Below are 25,427 nucleotides of genomic sequence, written 5' to 3' on the forward strand. Positions count from 1 at the left end.
GTTGTAACCCTGTAAATTTAGAAAGAAACTGGGAAGTTTGAAAAGAATACAAAGAAAAGAGTGAACGAGAAAATACCAAAAACCCAAGAAGCTAAATGTCGGCTCTCCTAAAGATGCTCTCAAGAAACGACACGCCCTTCCCCGCCCTTCCCGTCCCTCATATTTCTCCATCACTTGACGTCATAAAAAAGCAAAAAGAAGTAGATGAGAACCTATCAATCTTGGGCGTCTCACATAGTAAACCTACAGTAAGATTCTGATGGCACCAGGAGGGAAAAAAATAAATTGGATGGGTTTTTTAAAGGCAAGAAGAATAAGAAATGAGGAGCCGTACGAAAAATGGAAAATGCGCGGGTTTTCGGTAGCTTTTTTCCTTTTTAATGAGGTTTCTTCTTTTTGACACTTTTTAAAAGAAAACAAAATCTGGGCGGAGAGAGTCGAAGGTTCTGGTGATATCTTGCTAATGAGAAGACACGTCATGAAATGAAGAGTATTACTGTAGGTGGAATGACAAACATCTTCTTGTTTTGGTTTCACTCTAATTAGGATAAGAACCGTATAGTGAAGAAAAAAGTGACGGAGCATGACGAGTGAGGTATGTATGTCTGATAAGAAATGTAACGGGGAAATAGAAAAACGAAAAAAAAGAAAACTTTTGATCAACGAAATTTCAAAGAACTCGGATCACTGACCATTCTAAAAACAAAAACATGTAGAACTGAATCAGATACAGGGGTAACGCTACGTCAGAATTCGTCCTATGTATTTTTAGACAAGGATCGGGGGCCTGGAGCCAAGTATGTCAAAAAATCGTTCTTTGAAATAGTGACTCTCTAAAATTTCTAAAATTTTTGCATAAAAGATTTTCAGACTACATATGCTATCACTTGTAACATCAAAAATATTGAAAAGCTGCTTAATTTCAGAGAAGTCTAGCCGCCCTTTTAAGTCTTGTTTTTTTCTGCTATAAAATCTTAAAACTACAAAACTGACTCACTACAAAAAGATAAATAACTTTTGGAACAAATCAGAAGTATTTGAAATAGAATCGGAGATCTCTGGGAGACCTCGTGGAGTTTCGAAAGTCTGTTACACTGAACTTTCTTCCCATGAACCAAAGAAAAACTTCTAAATGACTACAACTCCATTCCTTTTCCTCCCAGAAGAAAAAAGTATCAAGTTTCGGATAAGAGGACAAAAGACCAAGACGTAAGAGAGGCTATGGAGTTACAAGATTTGTTAGAGATGGCAAAAAAGGAAAATAGTTTGTATCACTGTTTCATAAGAATACGTGTACCGGATGAAATTGGAAATTGGAAGGAGGAAAAGGAGGGGGGGGATAATCTTGGATGAGAGAAGTTTAAGAATCGAAGAATATTTTTATAAGGATACCGGGAAGATGGAACGAATTATATACATACACTGGAGTGGTTGGCGTCACAGGAAACATTGGGAGAAAGTTGAAAAATCATGTGGTGATGGAGGGCGGTGAACGTATAATTTTTAATAGGGAATTGGATGAGACGTGGTTTTTTAAAAACTTTGGATTTCTAATCACACGTTAGTTTAAGTTTTTACTGAAATTGGTATCATTTTTGGTTTCGTTTTTCACTCTTCACTCAATACTTTTGTAAAAACCATACTTGTCAAGGCCCGGCTTCAAAGAAAAAGCCAATTTTTTCAAAACTTTTTTTGACATTTAACTTTTTTTTAATCGAAAATGGGAAGATTTTTCATGATTTTTCAGAATTTCTTCTAATTCTGAATGTTAGTCGAAAATTTGACTTTTTCGTGAAAAAATTCTAAAGTTTTCAAAAAGTTCGAACAAATTTTAATTTTGACTTTTGGCGCCAATCACAAGTACGGTAAAAACCATTGCTGTAATATAAACTACTCTTTCAAAGAATTTTCTTGCAATTACAAGAAAATAACTTGACACAACTCCTAGGACCCCGACTTCACTTTCAGATGGGATCACTTATCTAGAATTTTTTTTAGGGAACTGATTTTTATTTTTTCATAGTTTGTATCCAAGAATGTTTCAAACTTTGACCTTCCGTTCAGACGTAAGATACACCCCCACAACGTGAGCCTACCTTACTTTTTCGAAAAGTTTCGTCATAAAAACATATCTAACTAGACGGAAGTTTCTTTCAGATTTTGAGTCATTGTTTCAGATCAATGATTTTCAAAACATTGTCTCATTTGGTACAGGTGGGTGCTCATGGGTGCGAACAAATTGTTAAAGACTAGAATTTTATATTCAGAAATAAGGCTTCAGGGAACTAAAGATTAAGACAAATATCTATTTAGGAAAAGGATTCGTTTAAAAAAAGCAGGGCGATGTGTTAGCAGGTGGCACGGACGAGGGGGGAGGACGCCCTTAAAGTGAATCCGCTTTAAAACTAACAGCAACGCCTTCTGCACAATTTACGATGGGATGAAGGAATACGGGAGACAAAGTAGGCGTGAAAAGGAAAACACACGTATTTTATGGTGACTTCACACTATACGGAGTCAAGTGCTCTAACTCCTTAGAGTTGCCCGCGTACGAATACGGGGTGTAGGTTCCGGATAAAATAAGACGACAAATACACAGTTTCTTACAATAAATTTACTTTATTGCAAGGAATTAGAATAAGAGAGCGATAAACTTACAAAACAAAGGTTAAAACACCAAACGCTAAAATTAGAACTAACTCTGAAAGCCAACCGACTTCAGAAAACTACTTTTGCCACGTGGAGTACACGTGTCCACGTGAACTGACGCGCTGAGGTTACGGTAGGCGCGTGAGCTTTTGGCGGAGTGTCGTTGCGTATTTATTGTGAGGACTCGGAGACTACAGGGTTATGAGGGTACCTTGCCACCGGCAACTTTAGTTTGAAAAGAAGATGACCAGGCGAAAGAGAGATGTCATCCCGACGACTTCTTGAACGAAATTTATGGATAGAAGAAGAGGAGGAAATTGGAAGTGCAAGCAACCAGCAACACACACACGGATACAAATTGCGTGGGGTAGTAGGAGTGGAAAGAATAAGATGAGACATTAAAATTAATGGTTTGCAATGGCTCCTGAATCTTTCTCAAGTACACTACAAAGACGTCATTCTGGAAATTTGGAAACTTCGCTGAGCCAAAAAAATAAATGAATAGTGCCCGAGGGTTGTTTCGTCCTAGAAGAGGTGGTAGGGGCTTAGTTACTCAAATACCAAGCTGGAGTCTTTGGGATTTTAATCCTTTTCTCGAAAGTAGGTCATTCTTTTTGTCGTGGGGCAAAATGGGAAAGTACAGTGGCCTGGAAATACGTGAATCGGATTTTAGGTCACCTAGATAGTGACTTTTTTAAAAGATCGATTCCAAAAGTACAACTTTTCGAAATTAATTATAACTATGCAGCGATGTTTCTGCTTTTGACAAGTCACATTCTTCCTGCAGGCAGAAAAATATTACGTCATCAGAATTTTCTGGTTGTGATCTGTTTCAATCTGACCTTTTTCCAATTATTCAGCTCAAATCTGTCTCTTTCCTTGATTTCTTATGAATGAACTACTGTAAAAAGAGCTACGTGAACCTAAGAACATTTCTTTTTCGACATCTTTCGAATCATAGCACTTTCCGGATGAAGGGGCTCTCATCCACTTGAGAAGGAGAAAAAAATCCAATCAAAACTTTCAAACATGCAAAAAAATCATGTGACTTCCTTAAAGGTAATCTGTGAGATTCTAAGATAAAGGAACCTGAATTCAATGGGATGAAGAAAAGAGAAGAAAAGACAATGCAAGAAAGTTGGGATAGAGGACATTTGATCGAATTGTGCAAGGGAAATCGAGTTCGCGGAAGTATTTTTTCACGCCTAGCAAGCAGAGGGATGGAGGAATTTGATAGTTTTCGTTCAATTATCTGGGAAGATTTGGAGGATTTGGAGGCCAACGGTTATAAACTAGATCAAACGACTAAAAACTCAATTTATTTTCTTTGACCTCATTCGACCGAATTTCAGTTGTGGAAGATGACATCTGACCTAGAAAATCTAGTCCACGAAGCTTTTTTTTGATCTACGACACTTTTAAAAGTTTCCTAGAAAGTTCAGACTTTCCAAAGAATATGGAAATTTGAAATGAAAAAGATAAAAAGAAGGAGACGTCCCGTTTTTTATGGACATCAAGAAGTAATTCACTTTTTCCTCCTTCCTTAACCTCATCAAAACTTTTTTTCAAAGTCTGCGAGCCCAATGAACAACAAAAAGAATACAAAACACAGAGAAAATACCTATTTTGGAAGAGAAAAGTCAAGGAGAACAATTAGAAAAAACCCCGTCTTTTGTGGAAGAGAACGATTAAAAATAGAGAAATGGATATTTTTTCGTAAACCTTCATCGTTTCCCATTCTTTCTCTACCTGACTTATTGTTTGTAGTCTCAGTTTTCGATATAATCGGTGTGTTTGGTCTACGTGGTTTTTGATGGTTTTGATTGCCTTTGGTGCATCCGTGTTGACCGAAAACACAATTGGTTAATTAATTTGAACCAGGAAATGGGTTTGGTTCCGGAGTTTGCTCGTCTGGTTCTATTTGAACTTGAGTTGTTAGGAATGGAACGGGGCTCGGAATTTTCAAGAACCAAGTCCTAATTTTGGGATAAATTGTGCACTGGGAAAGGGCAAAATGTGGGCAAGATTTTCTGACGAACAGAACTTCAGATAACGAGAAATTAAAGTTCAGAGACTTATGACCATAAATGAGTTAGGGACACAGTTTAGAAGGTTTCACTAGAAAAACAAAACCAGAGTCACAATTTCTATAAATTTCGATCTTTTTCAGATACTTTATATGTACATGACTATTCAAAAACAATATGAACCTTTTGAACTCCGCCACCTATCCGTCTCAAAACTACCAAGTCTAGTGAAACATGATCCAAACCAAACCAATGAAACAATCTTCTGAAACTCCAGAAGACGTCACCTCCCTCCCTATAGGAAGTAATTGAGTGAAAGAAGGAGATCCTACGGAGTCTACACTCCCCGTAAACTTGTGAGAAACGTTTTTTCTTCTTCTTGAATAGAGACAAAAGTCATTGAGGGTGGCGGTCATTCTGAGAGCTTATGAAATATTCATGACCGTCCACACGAAAGAGCAAAAAATGAGAATCAAACCGACGACTAAAAAGTGTTGTTCTACGATTGTATTGAGTGACCGACTCTCGACCTTCTTTACTCAATTAGTGTTCTTTTTGTTGTACAACCTTGTTTTGTTTCGGTGGTCATTTTGGAAAATGAGTGACGAGTGGGGAAGGGGTCAAGAATAGACCTGGTAGAAAAGAAAGGATAATAAGATTAGAAACTAGATGATTGCAATTGTTAGGAGGCTTCTGGGTATTTCAGTTTGGACTTTGACGTTCAAAATGTATTAGACGGGAGATAACAAATCGAGTTAGAGCAGAATGTCAAACAGTTTCCGGTCCAAGCTACGCTAGGGAAAAGATGACCCGTCAAGCCCCAACTCGGTATGAGAACGAAGCCTATATTTCAGTATTTGCAGTAAGCTTTCTTATAGACAATTTTATCAGGATTCCATTTCAGGAACTAAAATCAAGGAGGAGGTTCTTCAAATAATTCAGGAATAGTATGAAGCCAATCCTTTATACCAAAAATCTACTACTCTCTTACAATTAAGATCTTTGTGCTGATCAGAACATGGTTGGAGACGATTTCGAAGAATTTATTTTTTAAGTTTTCAAAGGAATAAATAAAAATCTCGCACAATTCAATGACTATTCTTATTTTCGGATCTACGCATTTTCTCCCACTCAAATCTTGGAACACTTCAGCCTCAACTAAAAAAAAACAAGTCACGTCAATATCAACGACTACTATCTTTCCGATTGTCACTCAAAAAAGTTGTTGATGGTCCTCTATTCGAAAACAATTGAATTGAGGGAGGCTACCTCGTGGTAGTCGTACCTTTCAGAGTTTCCCGCATCCAGATGAAATGAATAATAGATTCGAATTACTTTGAATTGAATGAGTACTTGATTATATCGGTCATTGGTCAGTCAATAGGAGAAAAGTTGCTAAAAAAGGGAGAAATAGGTAGGTACATATGGGTGGAGTGACGTGGATAACAAGGTTACTTGTTGTATGAATCAATCGAATTCAGAGATCAAACTGAAAGTTCAAGTACTTCTAGTAAGGAATGTAATGTACCAGGCTGAAATTCAGTCTCGAAACCCAAACAGGTAGTTCTAGAACACTCCACGAATAAGGAACAACGTTAGGATCAAATTACATGGTACAGAAAAACATCAAGAGAAAACGAGAAAAAAGTATATAATTTTCACTTGTTACAAATAATTGGAAGGTGTAACAAACGGGAAGCCAACTAGTAGTTATGGTTGAAAAGGAATGGACAAACGGACACACAGACAGACATCCAATAATGATAAATGGAATATTTTATGACGCCACTTTCACTCTAGTTTGATTATTAAAATAGTTCTTCGAATAACCCATAAACCTGTCATTAATTTCTCTGAAAGGTTTTTAAAATGATGCCATAACAGGTAATAGGCGAATTTTATAGGCAATAAACTGGGAAGGTTTTTGAAGAGCAAGTCATGTGTTTTTTTTTCAAAAAAGGAATGCGGGGGTTTCGAATTGGGAAGTCCTCCTGATAGGGATTAATCTTATCAGATTGCAAACATTTTGATCTCATTTCAAGATTAATAAAGATTAGGGGGCAAAATATGATCGGTTTGGTCTAGATTTCTGATCCTCCTCCCCATGTCAAAACTCATGTCCAATTTCAGAAAATGTCAAAAGTCAAAAGATGTTCGGAAACGCGAGGGACTTCAAAAGAAAACGGCAACATTATGTAGTCTGAATCGGTCCCCGGAGAGAAATCAGTTGAAACACAGGAGAGAGGAACAACAAAAATAGAACATTATTATGACAGCTGCTCTCTTTCTTTCACCAGTTCTTCTGAAGTCAGGGTCCATGGCTATTTTCAGAGGGGGGAAATTAGAATCTCATTGAGCAAATATGACATTTACATTACTTTATGGAATACACAATACAACAAATTAGATGATATAATGACCAAATGGAGGAGGAGGAAGATGAGAAGTGAGTAGGCAGATTGTAGGTAAGGAGGTGGCTACGATTAGGAATTTGTAGGGCTGAGTTTCCGGGCGACAAACAAATTTTAGGTATGATATGATTTCAGATTCTGATAAGAATCTCTGATAATCTTCCCTGATATCGCAGCTCCGTTTCAGTGATTCGTAAAGTTTTCCCATCAATGTGATCCCTGTTCAAAAAACTATGAACCCGAATCTTAAGTGTGAGTTGGGCGTGAGAATTTCCAAGCTTCATACACATAAACATTTTGTGGGGTTTCTGTTCAAAAATAGAATCTACTCAAAATTTGGATCAGGATTTCTGGCTCCGCCTCTAAAACAGGTACCTTCCCTCAAAATTCCCCCTAATCGGTTTTTACAGGGCTCTTTACCTGAATGACTCCTCGATTCTGTAATGGAGGCTGAGCTTAAAATGCAACGATCTAGAAATGCTCTAGAAAATTGGCAATCTAGCACTTGATTAATTCAAGGCTCCCAAATTTTCAAAAACTATGTTCTCTTTGATTTATTTTTCTTCTCAAAAAAAAATCAGAAGACTAATAAATCCGAGTTATGAATGAACCAATCTACAAATCTTTTTTCTATTTATTCCAAGTTTGAAAATAGAATTTACGAGAACAAAACGTGCTGCTAACTGCCCTTCTCACACACTTTGTTCGAGTGCTCTTCAATTCGAAAATAATTTTCTCCATTGTTTTAGTTTTTACACACGTGATTACTATTATTAGGTGGATAATCTAGACTTCTTTCTGGATCTTTCAAAATTTAAACAAAAGAGGTGTACTCGCCAGGATAATCCACTCATCAATAATAATCACATGTGTAAAAAATAAAACAATGGAGAAATTTAGCAAGAAATTCAAGAGAGAAAAGGCGAGAGAAAATCAAACTTGAGAATCAAAAAAAAATAAAAAGAAGACGACGACTCCTCCCACTTTCCCGCTTCTTTTATACGGGTCCCGAACCCATTTTCGTGGGTACTGTAATGGGATGTCACCTCGTTAAATTCGTCAGAGCCCACCAACTCGAGAAGAAATAGTGTGTTATTACGACAAAACGCAGAGAAAAACGGATTTAATTGGAGCCCGAGGGGTTAACGAGATACGGTCGGACTAGTACGATTTTATGAGGTGTTTTATGGGTTCGGTTTATTTTTGGAAGATTTCGACGAAAAGTGATGCGATTTTTGGTTTCGGTTTGATGGGTTTTCACCTGGCAAGGTGATGGCTATTACGAATTTCAGAACTGGAAGAGGTAAACAAAAAACAGATGGTTTTTGGAAAAAAGTCAAGGAATTACCTGGAATATCTGCATGGTGTTCTAGATGTCTGAAATGAAACTTGTCTAATGCTGAATTAGGTAATCTGAATAATAAAAATTCGGGTATTTTCTCTTATGATGCTCATAGAAATGTATACAAAGGCAGGAGCTTGTCTATTATTGGATATGGGTATGAGGTATTACTACTCTAAAGGTGCTGAGAGGATAATCTTATTACATATATATATATATAACTGCGTAGACATTACTGAAGACTAAAATACTGAAAACTTTTGGAATCTGATCTTCCTCTAATTTCAGCTTTAAATACTTGGGAACAAGCTCATAAACTTCGTCAGGTGCAAAAAGGAAGTGACCCTCCTACTCAATCAGACCAACTGCTTCCAGTCCAGGTGAAAACCGCAACTTATATGTCGAATGACACGGAAATTGAGTTAAATATATGAGAAATTAAATCAGGGTCAGGTACAAAGACTCAATTCATATAGTTTATACTTTCGTATTTCAAGAGAACAATGTTCAGATCGGGATGATGTCAAGTGTAGACATGATGCGTCGGAAAATTAGAGAATTCAAATTCAAAAATCGGTCTACGAATTTTTAATTTTTTGTTTTGTTCCCTCATTGTTTTGCGATTAGTACATACAATGTGATAGGATGCTGGGATTTAGAAGAATCGGTATTCAGGTAAAGGTATATGCCAAAAACGTAGTTTTTTTGTTATTACTTGATTTTGAGTTTTAAAGAAAAATTATGAAGTCTTGGAGTCTCTCGAAAAGCTGTCGGTTTACAATTGAAACTTGGCAACCTTGCATTTTTTAAGAAAAAAAACTGGTGTCGATATGTCAACGGTGCGAAATTTCTCGGCTCCAAAACGTCTGGTTCAAAAACGTATTTTTTGACAATTTTATGTTTCATGACTATGTTTAGCCTGGTTTTCAGTTATGGTTCAGTAAGATTAGTCTCAATTCTACAAAATTCTTATTAAATACTCTCACAATCAGTGCTTGGAATACTAATCTCCCCACTTATAGTGCTGGCAAGTCTGAAATTTTGTTCAAAGAAGCCGGTGACAATGTTAGCAAACCTGTCACAGTCCGGGACCGGCCGAAATTGGAATTTTCCTCGGCCCGGGGTTGGAAATTCCAAAAATTTTTGAACTAAATTTTTATATTTTTTTTTCGAAAATGTCGAACTTTTGACGATAGTTCAGAAATTAATGAAAAGCTAGTTATGCATCAAAAAATTTGGTTTTTTTTTAATGTAAAATTTGAAAAAAAAATTCAAAAAACTTGGTAAAAAATAGGTTAGTTTTTTGAGGCCGGGCCGAAATTTGTCAAGTTTGAATATCAATAACCAAGTAAAAAAACTCTCAAAATCTAAATACATCTACCAATAAAAAAAACTGGACTTCGATATTTTTCAATAATTCAATAAAAGATCAGCTGAGTATGACTAACAGAACGTCTGAAATTTTCACATTCAAATAATATCTGAAACTGAATGAGTCAACTGAAAAAGTACCCAATCGTAATATATTTAATTGTCTGAAAACAACGACCAACGGACTTCAATGAGCAATTGTTTTTCTCAACAAAGAACCGATTATTACTCCTCGTGTGCTCTGATCCCGATTATTTGAACTTTGAATTTAAATTTAAAGAAAATTTTTGGTTATTCACATAGCAAATTTTATTGCAACGATACAACATATTGCTGTTTCCAATAGTATTTAAAAATCTTTTTTGATGACGATGCGATGACAAATTGGTGTGGTTTTGGGATGGTGTAGGGACAAGAATGAAATGAAATCAATAAAAGTGCAAAATGAGATTCAAATTTGGTAGATCAATGGTCTAGGAGAGCAAATAGTAAGGGAGTTAGAATAAGGAGAAGGGAAAGAAGCCTGGCGGAGTCAGTAATAGGAATTGTCACTGAAGTAGATTGGGTAGGACGAGCGTTTGTAGTCGTAGAATCTGGAAAAGTTGGGATTTATGAATTTTTAATTTTTAAGGGACACACAATTGTAGAATGTTAACAAAAAAGGTGTTTCAAAGTCGAGACGAACCAGAATTTCTCTGTTACAGATTCTTCATTTTATTCAAATGTCCCAGTTACGAGACGTCTTGGTTCTAAAACAGTCGGTTTTCAGAAGTCCAAAAAGAAGATTACCCATTCGCCGCTCGCTCAAAGTTCGGCGAGGTTTGGGTCTCGTTGCGATTACCGTACTTTTAAAAGGTTTTTAGATAAACTCCGGTAGAGATCAGCCGTAAATCAAAATTCCGCAACGAGACCCACACTTCGTCCTCGAACGATGAGGCCAGGACTACCAATGCAGCCGCGCTTAATTGAAAAGAAAGGTACACTTTTTGCGTCACGGTGAATATTCGAACTTATGTGCATACTATACCGGCTTTATAAATTCGAATGTTCACCGTGAGGCAAAAAATGTATCATTCTTGTCAATAGAGCGATGCATTGGTATCGTGTTCACGGGCCGAACATTAAGCGAGCGGTCAGCCACCGGCGAATGGGTAATATCAAAAGGTGGGGGCGGGGCCTAGTTCACCGTATCAACTTTAGGGCTGTTAAAACAGGCGTTTTACGGCGGCAATCGCCGGTTTCATTTCCGGCGCGGCGACAATCGCCGGTTTTATTTCCGGCGTGGGCGACAATCGCCGGAAATGAAACCGGCGATTGCGGCAAGTACAATTTTAAAAACCGGCGTTTGACGCCGGTTTTTATCATTTTTATTCATTTTCAGTATATTTTCTACTCAAAAAAGCGGCGTTTGACGCCGGTTTAGAAATGAAAACCGGCGTTTGACGCCGGTTTGGAAATGAAAACCGGCGATGGAAGCAAGTTTTGGAAATGAACTTGCTTTTCATGCAATTAACGTGAAAAAAGCGGCGCCGGTTTGCCGGCGATTGCCGCAAGTAACAGCCCTAATCAACTTATTTCTTCACCCTAGAAAATTGAACCACGATAGATTTCCCATTGCATACCTCTCCAAGTATGGTGACCATGATCCGGCGAATGCTCTACCACCTCCTCTCTTTTCGTACCTGCAAAAACATTTTCAGATAAGACTCTGAAATCTCTCATCTCTCAATCTCACCTGAATAAATTGGCGTTGTGGTTGAAGGCGAGTCCACCTCCTCGTTTCTCATACAAATAGTACGGTAGGCCGGCGATTTGGTCCCTTTTCGAATTGCCAGAGTTGTAGAACCCATAGAAAGCTCGGGCACCGCCACGTTTTGCCAACTCACGTCGATCCTCCTCAACGTCTTCCGGTGCAGTCTGAGCTTCAGGGATAGGTGTGGCGAAGATGGAGCCTGGAACATCATATGACATCATATATCAGATTTTCAGATGGAAGACACCAAAAAAACAGAACACGTGTGAATCAAAATTAGATCAACGCCAGTCAGTGGTCCTTCTCAAAAAACAAAAAGAAGAATGTAGACATACCAATCTGCAGAAGAATCAGAAGAAGGGCGACAAGTTTGGTGAAGAATCGATCCATTCCGCTCTCTGAAAACATGAAGAATTCGAAAAAAGGTGACGTAGGCGGGAAGGTGAACAGAAGAAAAGAAGAAGAAGACGTGACGGAAAGAAGTACGAATATTTTACGGCAGACAAGACGAAGAAGCAAAAAGATGCAAAAAGTAGGGTGTCCCTCCCGAGAAAGCTGACTGGTAAATGAGGGGAGCTACTTTTGAACGGGGGCTAGATCTTTTTGGGATTTTAGGTCATTTCTGTTTCAAATTTAAAAGGTTTTTCTGTGACCTTTATTGTTCTTTTTGCAGATTATTGATGGATGAGTAGCTTTTTCAAAGCGGGAAGTTTTCCGGGTACATTTTAGAAGACTCTGTAAGAACTATGTTTGCTCTATTTCTCTGAGTATCGACTCTAAAATGTTGGTGTCGATACGAAGTCTAGTCAAGATATCATCGACCAGCAGTTTTTGAATGATTTATTCCTAATGATAACGAAGAAAAAATCAAAAAGGTTAATAAAGAAATTTTGCGGACATCCGGACAAACACCACAAGGACGGAACGCTTATGAATAAAGTGATATTTCAAACTTTTGGGACGTTAGAACTACTCATTGCCAACCTAGACGACTCAGAATCCTTTAGCGGAGCTCACTGCCCACCTACTTCCTCCTATTCCTACTTGGAAAACCAAAAAACCTTCGGAAAGATTCATGACCTCCACTCCTCAATCACCTTAAATTCACCATAAAACTACCATAAATCTACCTCTTTCGCATTTCCTCAACTCACTCACTCCTTAAAAATCGGCTCTCGTCATCTTACGAAATTGAGAAATAAAAATCTGAATTCTTTTCTTCAATCCATCTTGGCTCCGTCAGGAGCTCCGAAATTGAAAGAAAGACGGATATGTCAGCTCATCAGTCTTGCCGTGAAGACACATGGATGATCCGATTTGGTTTTGTGTGGAAAAACGGAAGAGAAGACACAAAAAAGGAGGGAAAACGGAACAAGTTCAAATAAGGCAGAAATGGGAGGAAGAATAAGAAATAAAAGAGAAAAGGATGTGTTATACCAAAAGTTTCCCCTTGGGGGAATCGAGAGGACATACTGAAAAAGAGGAAAAATATTGGGAATGGGGCGGCGTCTTCCTAGATAGTCCCTGGAGATCAGGAGGTCACGTCATTGTGATTCTGAGAGAGAGACGAGAAGAATGATGATCGAGACGATGAAGGGTGTGATTAGGAGCTACTCTGGATGGGAAGGGAAAGATGACACCAAGCATCCACCCTCACTTTAAGAGAGAGTTTTCGGGAAAAAGGTCAGAGAGGAGGTCTGGTGGGAATTTTTGTGGCGGAAGATCTCGTAGATTGATATAGTAGATGGATACTTTTTTTGGGGGAAGTCACGTTTTGTTATGATAGGTTGAAAAAGGGATTTCGCAATTTTGGTGGTGCCCTGTGTACAGTAAGATGCGCTCTACTTTTTGAGGAAAAGGACTTGTGAAGCGTTTTCTTCGAAAACAAATTCTCGAATCGGAGGCAGTCACGGGGACCCTGTGATGTAGTGCGCAACTATGAACTAACGTTGAGTTCTGGCTTGTTGCAGACGTCTTCTGCGAACACCGAAGACCACAACAACGAACGAAACAAAACTGACTTTCTGGAAAACCGCGGACTTCAACCGCGGACAGGACCAAGTTGTAACAGTAACCCAAGTACGATATCAGTAGATTTCGGTATGTCTAGTAATGAAGAAGAAATTCGAAAATATATGAGCAAAAGACTCCGAGAGAAGCCACCTCCTAAAATCATATGTATCCTTTTGAAGACGTCAAAAACCTTTAATGTAATTATACACAGACAATAAAACCCGATTTTTGAGAATGTGAAGTCCTGAAGAACTTTTGCTAGATTTCAGAATATATTGCTTCTAAAAACGGGAAGTTATTTTCAGCCTCCTTGTGAAATTCTGACGGCTTCAGAACAAAGGATTTCGGGGGAAGAAGGGGAGAGAGCGCACTATACACTTGTTGGATTCGAAAAATTTTGAATTCAAGGAAACTGGAAGGGTGCACGATTTCAGATGATCAAAAAACGACAATGAGCATACTTGTCAAGGCTCGGACCGGGCCGAAATCGGAATTTTTCTAGACCCAGAGCTTGAAATTCAAAAAAATTTTTGGACTAAATTTTTAACTAAATTTTGTCCAAAATAATGTCGAATTTTGACTACACTTTAGAATTTAATCAAAAGTTAGTTATGCATTAAGAAATTTTGATTTTTTTATTTAAAATTTATTTTAACTCAAAAAAGGCGCCGTTTCTTGAATTCGCGACGACCGGGCCTGGCCGGGCCGGGCGATATTTCAGCCCGGCCGAAATCTGACAAGATTGGCAATACGAATGGTAGGTCAGACTACATACATAGTGGACAATCACAAAAAAAAGAAGATGAAGAAAGAAAAAAAGGGAACCTCTCGTCTCTTCCCAATGGACTTCCCCTAAAAATATCTCTCCTATTTGACCCTATGATTTGGCTCTCCAAAAAGTGGGTGCATCTATACATAGACTCTTTCATTGTCCCTCCCCGTCCTCCTCTATTCTTTTCTACACCCCCTCCCCGCATTTTTGCTCCCACTTCTTGACATACGTCCTTCCGAAGACAAACCGCTCATTTATCATTGGATGTACGTATAGTTTTCGGGGTGGAAGTGACACGTTTCTTCTGCTGGTTTCCAACGTCATGTGTGCTGTTTCGAAATGGAAATGAGATGGTTGGGGTGGACTGGGAAGTGCAAGGAAGAAGAGTTGCAGAAGGATTCGAATTTCCGGAGGAAAGAATTAGAAATGATGTGTGTGTGCGGGGAAGTCCTTTGGTCGAGAATGGATTAGAAGATATCTGGACACCAGAGCATACAGAAAGACAGACAGACACTAAGGACTCCCCAATGACTCAATTTAACAAATCCTCCATTATTTTTATCTTCTCCAAAAACCTAATCGTTGATCCCTTTCCAAAATTTATTCGAAACAAAAGCAAAACTCCTTTTCGTCCCGAAAAAAGTGTCAAAGCACCATCTAGGGACCCATTTCTCAGAGTGACGGATCGTCAGGTTTTTCAGCTCTTTTTTTTCAAAAAAGTTTTTTGTTCATCCCTCACGTCAGCAACACCTTTGGGAACATACCGTAGACCTTGCGAAGCTTGAGCACCTAGAATATTCTAGGGGAGAAAACAATTAAGGGGGCCAATTAACTTTAGTAAATCTAGCAAGTAAAATCTCGCGTTTTTATACTCGGGAAGAAAATAAGCAAGAGAACGGAACGGAGTTAAAAACACTTGAAATATCTTTAGTTTGAGCATCCAGGATCGGCATGGAAGAGTGAAATTGGATACACTTGAGTCTTCTTAAAAGGAAAAGGAGAAAAGAAGGGAGATGAGTGACCAGAGAAAATGAAATTTAGTCCTTAAAGAGAGGAGATAATAGAAAAAAAACGAGAAAAGAAAAGACTCACGAGGTGGTCTCTAAATAAAAAAGTTTATTTGCAGGACAATTAGATATGGGAGTTTGGTCATGTAGTATGGTTAGTGGCCTAGGAATAAGAAAATTGGGAATTTAGGACATGAGAAGATTTACGGGAAAAATTACAGTAATGTAACAGTACTCAAAATTGAAAATTGAAAACAGTTTTTCCCTAGTTTCAAAATGACCGGTTCTGTCAAGTTCAAAAAAGCGGTCTAATTGAAATTCCTCTGAACTCTGACACAACGGTTGGTTTTAGCTCACTTGTCATATATCTATTACTCATCATTTTCATCTCTCTCTCATACATAATTTCAGACAAGAAGTTCAAAAAGTGACCACTCATCTCATCATCATTTCTTTATCCTAATGACGCTATCCGCCTTCTTGTTTACAACTATTTCAAAAACTAAAAACTAAAAAGATACGTTCGGTCAAAAAGTTTTCCGAAAAAAGATGCAAGGATAGACAAGCAAAAGTGAGAAGGAACCTAATTCGCATCTCTTTTTTGTTTTCAAGCTTTCGTTTTTTCTTAAGAGGAAACCGCCGATATCCGTTCACTCTGCTCATACACACATGGCATCTCAGAATCGGGAAAAGATGGAAGAAGTAGCGATAGGACAGCAATAGGGGAGAGAAGGGGCGGGGCTTAGAGAGATCAAGGGGCGGAGTCTTAGTGTAGAAATTGAATCAGATAAAGAGTTGTGAACATGATTTCTTACTAGATGACCATGGAGTATGATGGAGTAGACAAGGAGGAAATTGAATGGATTTTTAGACAAAGAAGATGAGGATGGAAAGAGAAGACTGATGACGGTGAAGGAGTTGGAAAATGGAGAAGAATGAAAGTCTAAGAGGCACTATGAATTTAATTTTTGAGTTTTATGAGGAAAAATGGCTTTATGAACAAAAATTTGACTTTTTGGAGTTTTCAGTGATCGGAATCTGGATGTGCCTAGTGTACGTTTTCACGGAATGCTTATGACAGTCTTCGGCTTACATGCAGTCTTGAGAACGTGGTGGTGCAAAATTTTGAGCTACAAAAATGAAAATCTAGACAAAGATAATTCAAAATGTACCAAAATATTTGAAAAAAGAAACTCTCGTTGGGATTGGAGCAACGGCAGGAAATTTGACATTTTCAGCAGAAAAGAACGAAGTCGCTTTCTTGCAATTCACGGTATTCTACGGTTCCGTATTACCGAAACAAAAAAGCTACGTTTAAATCTTTTTTGAAAATGCAGTTTAAAAATTTTTGAAGGATTAACATCAGAACCGTTTTTCAAATGCAGCTTTCGAACAGTTGTTATTATCCAGGTTTCTAGCCTACGTCATTAAACGGACACTGTTAAACGGACGCCTGTAAATAACAATCCCAAAGTTTGGATGATAATCCTTACGTTTCTTGCCTGATTCAGAATCCAGACACGAAATTTTGAAGTTTGATTCTTCTCGATGTTCACCCAAAAAAGTTTTTCAAAAATAACCCCCATCCGTGACGTCCATCCTCCCCCAAGATAGTCACTATATCAAATCAAATTTGGGTCAAGTCAAGACTCCAAAACTCAAGTCTTCTCTATCTTTTCAAAAAAGCAACAAAAATTCTTGCAAAATCTCCACTCCCTTTCTTTTTTCCTATTTTTATCCATCTTCTTCTTCTTCTTTTTCTTCAAAACGGAGAACATCTTGTTCTGACGTCAAGAGACAAGGAAGAGCAAGAGTTTCGTGGAGAGTGGGTTAAAGTTGAATCAAGAAGTCAACTCTGTGTCGTCTCGGGAAGAAAAAGATGAGAATGGATACAGAAAAGAAAACAGGAAGAACAGTGATTCATGTGGATGTGTCTCTTCTGAAAGATGGAATCTTCTCGATAGGAAATACGAATTTCCGCTCGGATTCTAGACATTCTTAAACGATTGAGAAAGATTTGTCATTTTTGTAGTCTGAAATAGATAAAAAGTTTCAAGAAAATGAGTTTGATGGTCAGAACGCAGAGGAGATGTCAGAGCTGCTACATTATAGTAACAGCGCTCCCCCAGAATCGAATAATTTTCGGTGGGACGCAGTTGTAGAGCCCGGTCAGACCTATACACTCTTGGTAACCAGGACGGTGTATACCATCACGAGCGCAGTTTGTACAACCGCGCTCTACCGAAACAGAAAAAAATTGCTGAGTAACAGTTCTAAAGGGTATTTCGTTAGAGCGCAGTTGCGAAAATCGTGCTTTGCTAATTTTCTCTGACAATTTCTAAACAATATTAGCTCGACTCAGTTCTCACTACTGCGCTCCCCCGAAATCCCCTTGAAAAATGTCACTTTTTCTATGAATCTCTCAATTTCGCACACAATTCTCTATGGTTTCGGTAGAGCGCGGTTGTTAAAAGCTTGTCGTACTAATATCTAGGCAAGGACCCCCTGATGTTGGCATTGGCTTGTAGATCAGAATTTTGTCAGCGGAGCATGTTTTCAAGTTGCTGTGTTATTCCTGAACATCGGAAGCGATCAGCGGTAATGCCAAATAACGGATGCGACTGATCAAAGCTCAACTGACCAGATAAACATTTTCGAAAATTTTTGGAAAAAATCGTACTAATGGACCCCTCCCTGGTTACTTTTAATCAAATCCAACAGATTCCTAATTGGAACTTTTTTGCCACAAAAAAATGTTCTAATTCAGAAGACGAAAAAGTAGTTTATTCCTCTCAGAAACTTGGGGAAAGAATAGAATCTTCCGAGCACACCAACTCCCTCCTCCCCTCAATTCGATTATAGACAAACGGGGTGTTGTACGAAACACGAATAAGGAGGAGAAGAAGGAGAATCCAAAAGATCGGAAACTTTGATGATGTCAGATTGATGTTTATTCTGGGATTGTCGACAAGAAAAAGAGAACATCGGAAGTTAGTTGGTATACTGTAGCTGAGAGGCCACGTCACCGGAATTCCGGGAAAGAATTGGAAATGTAATGTGATGGGAACTCTTTTGTTTTTTTCAGTCAGAAGGCTTTTCAGATTTTTCCAGTCAACTGAGAATCGGTCAATGGGAAAAGGGGTATTATCCACCGTAAACTTTGTCGCAAAAAAGATTAAATTAGCATTTAGACAACCTTTTGCAAATTCTCATTTCAGATTGATTGATTGGGAGGAAATGAGTTTGCGGGAAATTGAGACGTTTTTTTCATCAATCACTGGAAGAAGGTTGCTGACGTAAATGAGAGGAGTGTGGGTGGATTGGTATCGAGGAGGAAAAAGAAAATAGAGTGCTTGAGATTTTATGCAAAATATTGGCAAGGAGAAAGGGTTTCATGGGAATCACGGGAACTTCGATACAGTAAATTCTAAAAGTTGGCACGATGCCAATTTCCAAAATTTCAGAACTTTGCGATACATATTCATCAGATTTTGTTCAATTACATAGCAAAGAAATATCTACCTTTCCGAGCAGGACTCGTCGAATTTTCAGTGTTGAAGTCGTAAAACCTCACCCGAAAATCAAAAAGTTCGTGTCTGAAAATGTAGACCCCACCCCTCGAAGATCTTCTCAAAAATAAATTGAATAAAAAAAAGAAGTGTGAAACGACTCTTGTTGCAACAAAAGAAGGAAGGTGCATTCATGGCGTGACGTCTTCTGAATGAATGCGGATCTTCTGAATACGATATAACCTCGTTTTTCCCTTTTTTTGTATTCTTTTGCAACAAATGTTTTGAACGTTGGTCGCGACAAAAAGAGAAAAAACAAATGGAGTTCAAAATTTAAGACGCACTCTCTGGCTCGTTCGATCACCCATGTTCACCCGAAAAAAGTTGACCATCTCCGATTTGTCAATCCTCTTGATCAAAGATAGTATCAAGTGTTTTCAGCAGATTGGGGTACTTTTTGGCCAGGTCCATCATCTGAGTACCAAGAAAAATCAAAAAATCGATATTTTTCGAAAATTTTTCCTGAAGTAGTTAGGAATGAAATCTCAACGGAAAATTAATGTAGACACTATTTTAAGCATTTTTTGTGTTCAGAAGAAAATTCCAGCTCAACACCTTCATAGTGAAAATTTTGAAAATTTATGAAATTTTCGGGTTTTTTTCATAAAATCGTTTTTATCTTGGCAGTGACACGAGAAGACAGCGTTTTTTATTTGATATTCAAAATTTACATAAAATTTGGTATCGGAAACATGTTGTCCCTACTCGTAACTCGGGGACCAAAGAACGGTTTTTTGGGGAAGTAGGAGAAAAACTTGGATTTTAATTTTCGAGGCCTTCTGGTAAATCAATTTTGATGTTTCAAAACAAAGGTTTTTTAAATTTTTTCATTTAGTCATGTCATTTTATCTCATTCCCAACACGATTTTCGATCATACCATAAAAAATTTTTCGAAAAAATTGAGTTTTTTTGAATTTTTGAAATTTTTTCCTGAAATGAATCATTTGAACTGAAATATGAAGGATAACAATATAAAACTAGTAGAACATGATTGTGAGATAATTTAGGTTTATGAAAGAACTGATTTCCATCATCGGGTCATCTGCAACTCGTGCTTTCATGATGAAATTTAGCGAAATGTTCAACTAGGGTAGTTGATGTAAAGGTACTTCATACTTGCAACGTTAATTGACAGAGGAATGAGTTGAAAATGACGAAAAACATAAGAAAACTGCAAAAATTGATAAATATAGCGAGACTTTGGAAGAAAAAGAGACTCATACATGTTCAATGGTCTGACCTTTTTTGGAAGTCAGAAAAGTTTTTTTTAGTCTTTTTTTTATGAAAATCTTGCTATATCAGTCAATTTTTATCGTTTTCTCACTATTTTTGTCATATTCATTGCAATTACCTGTCAATTAACGTTGCAAGTATGAAGCACCTTTACATCAACTACCCTAGTTGAACATTTCGCTAAATTTCATCATGAAAGCACGAGTTGCAGATGACCCGATGATGGAAATCAGTTTTTTCATAAACCTAAATTATGTCACAATCATGTTCTACTAGTTTTATATTGTTATCCTTCATATTTCAGTTCAAATGATTCATTTCAGGAAAAAATTTCAAAAATTCAAAAAAACTCAATTTTTTCGAAAAATTTTTTATGGTATGATCGAAAATCGTGTTGGGAATGAGATAAAATGACATGACTAAATGAAAAAATTTAAAAAACCTTTGTTTTGAAACATCAAAATTGATTTACCAGAAGGCCTCGAAAATTAAAATCCAAGTTTTTCTCCTACTTCCCCAAAAAACCGTTCTTTGGTCCCCGAGTTACGAGTAGGGACAACATGTTTCCGATACCAAATTTTATGTAAATTTTGAATATCAAATAAAAAACGCTGTCTTCTCGTGTCACTGCCAAGATAAAAACGATTTTATGAAAAAAACCCGAAAATTTCATAAATTTTCAAAATTTTCACTATGAAGGTGTTGAGCTGGAATTTTCTTCTGAACACAAAAAATGCTTAAAATAGTGTCTACATTAATTTTCCGTTGAGATTTCATTCCTAACTACTTCAGGAAAAATTTTCGAAAAATATCGATTTTTTGATTTTTCTTGGTACTCAGATGATGGACCTGGCCAAAAAGTACCCCAATCTGCTGAAAACACTTGATATTATCTTGGATCAAGAGGATTGACAAATCGGAGATGGTCAACTTTTTTCGGGTGAACATGGTCTGTTGATCGATGCTCGATCGACTCGGAGAGTGCGTCTTAAACCCATATTTTTTTGGCTGTGAAACAAACATAATCTTCAAAAACTAATAACAAAGTGCTTTATGAAGCATAAGAAATACAGGTAACAATAAAGAACAGATAACACACACGTTAACAGTAAAAACAAGCTCCTTTCTCCTCTCTGTGGCACTGAATAGCTTGAATTGGTCCCTGTCTCACTTCCATCGTTCTTTTCTCAAAGTATGTTTCGAAAACTTCTTCAAGATGAACACATGGATAACCTGGTTCTTCTGCCAAAGTAGTGAGAACCTCCTTGAGTAGTTTCACAATATTCTTCCAATATATTGAGTTGAAACGTTTCTCGTCGATAGAGTAAACGATTACACTGAGAATACAGCAGACTAGAAATGTTTTCTCACTCAGAGAATTGACGTTTGTGAAGTAGTTTAGTTGCGGTTTGCATTTCAGCAAATAGCGTCTGAAATAGGTTATTTTTGTACATTGAATCTCCCAGCTCGTTATTTCACTTACACAAAGCCTCGAACATTTTCCGGTGTTGACAGCTCTCTAATGAACTCCGAATTTCCAGTTGAAGCCAAAACTCTCAACATTTTCAAGCTCTCCACCTGACTGTATCTTATCAAATGTCTCACGAAGATACTCACTCCTCCAACTTTCACAAAGTTCTCTGGATGATACTCGACCAATTTAATAATGAATTTCAGTACAAATTGATATTTCTTGAACTGTTTTGTTCTATAGAAAAAATTGAGAGATTCAAGAAGATCTCGACAAATATCCAAGTTTCCGAACATCTCCTTCTGATCTTCTGGCTTCATAATCTTGAAGGTGTATTTCATAATTTTCATACAAACATCATGAATGGGGCGTGCCTTCTCAATCAAACAATACTCGAGTGCATTCTCATAAATTCTCTGAATGTTCAGATGAGTAGTTGAGAGAAAATGCTTGTTTTTAAAAATATCCCATACGCCTTCAATCATTCTAGCTTCAATTTTACACTCTTTGTAATCAATATATACATCACAAATGACGAACAGAATGTGTACTAGTTCGTGAAGTTCGGCAAGTGAAAAAATGGTAATTCTCTCTTTTCTGAAAAAAGTAAGATCTGAAAACCTGATACTGTCGAATTGAACCAACCTGATAATTTGTTGCAAACACTTCAGTGCCAACTTGTGAACACTTGTCGAAACTGGAAACTTTTCGATAGTTTCGCAAATTGTGCGAAACCACTTCCTGATGGTTATGTCGTTCTCTGTGTCCAATCGTTCTTCCATTACACTTCTTGTCAAGTGTAAAACAAAGCAGACTGAAGAATTGTTTTTCACGGATGCATAATGTTTCAATGACTGGGTTGAAACTGTCAAATTTTGGCATGATAGAATATGGACATCGTGAAAAGCCTCCGGGAGGTTATCACAAGGGGTTCCTGAAAAATAGGTAATAACAACTAAAAGATTTTATCCCGAAAACGCTGAATCTTCACAGATCTTGAGAAACTGTACATTACTGGTTTTGAAGATTTTCTTTAGAATATGATATCATGGTAAGTTTTTGACTCAAAATGTCGTGAAATTAATTGGCTATTAGTCCTTAAATAGCCAGCCTAACAACTTTATCGCTTCTATTACATCCACGAATATCTAACCAAAATGGCTATAAGAAAAGGTTTGACAGCAAACTCAATACATGAAACGTGGCGTTCCCGGGGAAATGCTCAACAACTCTCGTCGACTAAGTGCATGTCCCTGACCTTTGAATGTGCCGACCCCAAGATAACTATTGCCCTCGATTCGCCGCATATAAGGAAACGAAATCGTCAGTTTTGCGATCGGGATCTCGCAACCGCTGGCTACGTCGTCCTCTTTAACAGAGCTACTTTTTACACTCAAGTATCCTCTTGGCTCTTCAAAACTATTGAAAAAACCTGTCAAGCCTTTCCTATCTTGTTAGTATTCTCGCATTCTAATTCTGACGGGGTTCATCTCACCATTAACGTCAGAACGGAACACATAATGCTAATGCTGCCAATGAAAACAATGAGCATTTTACGTTGTTCTCGGACAGTAATATAATTCTTCTATTCTTGGAAAACACATATGTTTTCAGGAACGTCCCTAAACTCACTAAGCATTCCAATTTCTTGAATAGTAGAATGAGTTTTGAGGAGGTCATCAAGCATATTGAACCCAACAAATGTCCCAGTCAAATCGATTGATCTCAGTTCCGGTAACACTTTGTCGCAGAGAAGAAACCTTTCAAACATGCTTGTGCGTGCCAAATATCTGAAATAAAAAGCACTTTATTGCACTCTCACCCAAATAACTCACTTTCTACTTGACAAATTCAAAACTCGAATCTTTTTCAGTTCGAAAATTTCGATCATGTTCTGCCAACTGAGAGATCCCAAACCACCGATGGCTAATATTTCAATGTTCGATAGGTTTGAAATCCCCTTGAGAGATGTTAGTCCTGTATCGGAGATGTCAAGAGAACGAAGATTCGGGAAGTTGGAACAAATCGGTCCGAATTCTAGAGGGGACAATTGTCGATCCCTTACTGAAAAGCTGATAAGCGATGGTAGAAGTTTCGAGATCTGGAAATTTTGTGTTAGTGAAATTGAGGGAAGTTAATTGACTTACACTTTCAACCCATCCATCCAAGTATTTTCTTTTGGTTGAACTCAAATCCAAGTGCCTCAACTGTTGAAGTGTTGTTTTATTCAGACAAAACTTCAGCATTGCATCGAGTTTTAAGGGTTCGTGGGAGTCTGTAAGAGAAATCAGCTCTATTGAAGAATAATTAGTTCAATAAATAATAGAGGACTCTGCAAAACGTATAAGAGTGACTTTAGAGTTACCTTTTTTTTCTAGAGTCTTCTATTCTGGAATAGACCCACTATGTATAACATTTCAGAGAAGAGTTGAATGAAAAATAGAATCCCGGAAAAAGATCTCTTAGCATCCACTGGCGAGTGATAAGATTACCTGTTTTATTAGGACCCAAATAATTCAAGCTTCCTAAAACCAAAGAAACCAAATTCATATTTTGCAATATGATAAGTTCTTTTCTTTTAGGACCGCCATAACTAAAATCCACTTTAGTTACATTGAGCATCGAGCAAACATCCTTCATCATCTTTCTCGTTACTTTTGCATCAAAATTCTCACAGTACTCTTCGAATAATCGGTTACTCAAATCTGGGTTCAGTTGACATGATGTGGGAGGCAAGGTGTCTAAAAATTAATGAGATCAGGTATTTTATAATGATATGAATAAGTTACCTTCAAAAATATAAGAAATGACTCGACGAACACAGAGGTCCAGAAGGCGAGGCACATTCATTTTTGGGACGTCGGACGAGATGGCTGATGATCGGAGGTTATTGAGCAATTCCACGCACCTGAATAAGGAAAAATTGGAAAAAAAAAGTGTAGAGAATCAGATAAATGAAGAAAGGACAGCAAAAACAGGGAACCTGAATAGTTCTTCAGTTGTGCAGAATATTCTTCTTTCTACACTGCCAGATAAAATTTTGAGTGTAGATGTTCACAACTGAATCAAACCCATTCGATCCAGAATTGTAACATACTAATGAAGAAAACTTGTCTATTCACGAACGCAATTTGATGAGTTTTTATGAAATAAAGAAAACCGTGATGCGTCTAGAAAAAGACTCTACGTAAGAAACAAGAATCAATAAATACACCAGGTCCTTGATGGCTCACCAGCCAGTGGTCAGTAGAGCTGTTTTCTCGCACACATCATCGTTGCGACACCTGTCCATCCGTAGTATGCCTGTGGGATATCGTTGGTGAGTAACGAGGGAAGGTACTCCTCTTGCAGAAGAAGTTGCCGTTTTTTCAGATATCCAAAAATTTATGATGAGCTCAACTGTACTTCAATACAGAAAATTCGTCCAAGCTGTCCGACCTCGAGTTAGTCAAGTGAACTCAAGTAATTGCATCCTTTTCAGAAATACAGTAATTCCAATAGTTGGCACGGTGTCAATTTCCAAAACTTCAGAACTTTGGTGATAAATTTCCATTAGGTTTCGTTAAATTACGCAGCAGAGCTATATCTCCCTTTGCGAACGGGATTCACAGAGATTAATTTGAATTATTTTTTTCGATAAACTTCAAGAGTTGAAAAGTTTTGAATTTCGGTGCTGAAACTTACTTGTTGGCTCGGACCTTGACAGCTATTATAATCTGAAAGAGCTGCTCTGAAAACGAGGCCAACACGCGCCAGATATCCCATCGCTGAGCCACGCTAATGACGAGACAACCCCCGTAACAAAAGA

The 25,427-nt window shown here is 37.6% G+C and overlaps 2 protein-coding genes across 2 annotated transcripts; both read right to left on the reverse strand.

Annotated features, from left to right (window-relative positions):
• Nucleotides 1–11,379: 11,379 nt before the first annotated feature.
• Nucleotides 11,380–11,943, reverse strand: GCK72_020156 (uncharacterized protein; the record flags this gene model as incomplete). The annotated part of the gene is made up of 3 exons (XM_003116028.2): nucleotides 11,380–11,482; nucleotides 11,536–11,752; nucleotides 11,889–11,943. The coding sequence occupies 3 exons, from the start codon at nucleotides 11,941–11,943 to the stop codon at nucleotides 11,380–11,382; spliced, it is 375 nt and encodes a 124-aa protein (XP_003116076.2).
• Nucleotides 11,944–21,250: 9,307 nt separating this feature from the next.
• Nucleotides 21,251–24,911, reverse strand: GCK72_020157 (uncharacterized protein; the record flags this gene model as incomplete). Its single annotated transcript, XM_053733416.1, has 9 exons — nucleotides 21,251–21,578; nucleotides 21,632–22,216; nucleotides 22,265–22,553; nucleotides 23,252–23,409; nucleotides 23,455–23,720; nucleotides 23,767–23,894; nucleotides 24,112–24,360; nucleotides 24,409–24,527; nucleotides 24,853–24,911. The coding sequence occupies 9 exons, from the start codon at nucleotides 24,909–24,911 to the stop codon at nucleotides 21,251–21,253; spliced, it is 2,181 nt and encodes a 726-aa protein (XP_053582329.1).
• Between the last annotated feature and the right edge of the window lie 516 nt (nucleotides 24,912–25,427).

The sequence above is a fragment of the Caenorhabditis remanei genome, chromosome V, assembly GCF_010183535.1.
Source record: "Caenorhabditis remanei strain PX506 chromosome V, whole genome shotgun sequence".
Taxonomy (NCBI): Eukaryota; Metazoa; Nematoda; class Chromadorea; order Rhabditida; family Rhabditidae; genus Caenorhabditis; species Caenorhabditis remanei.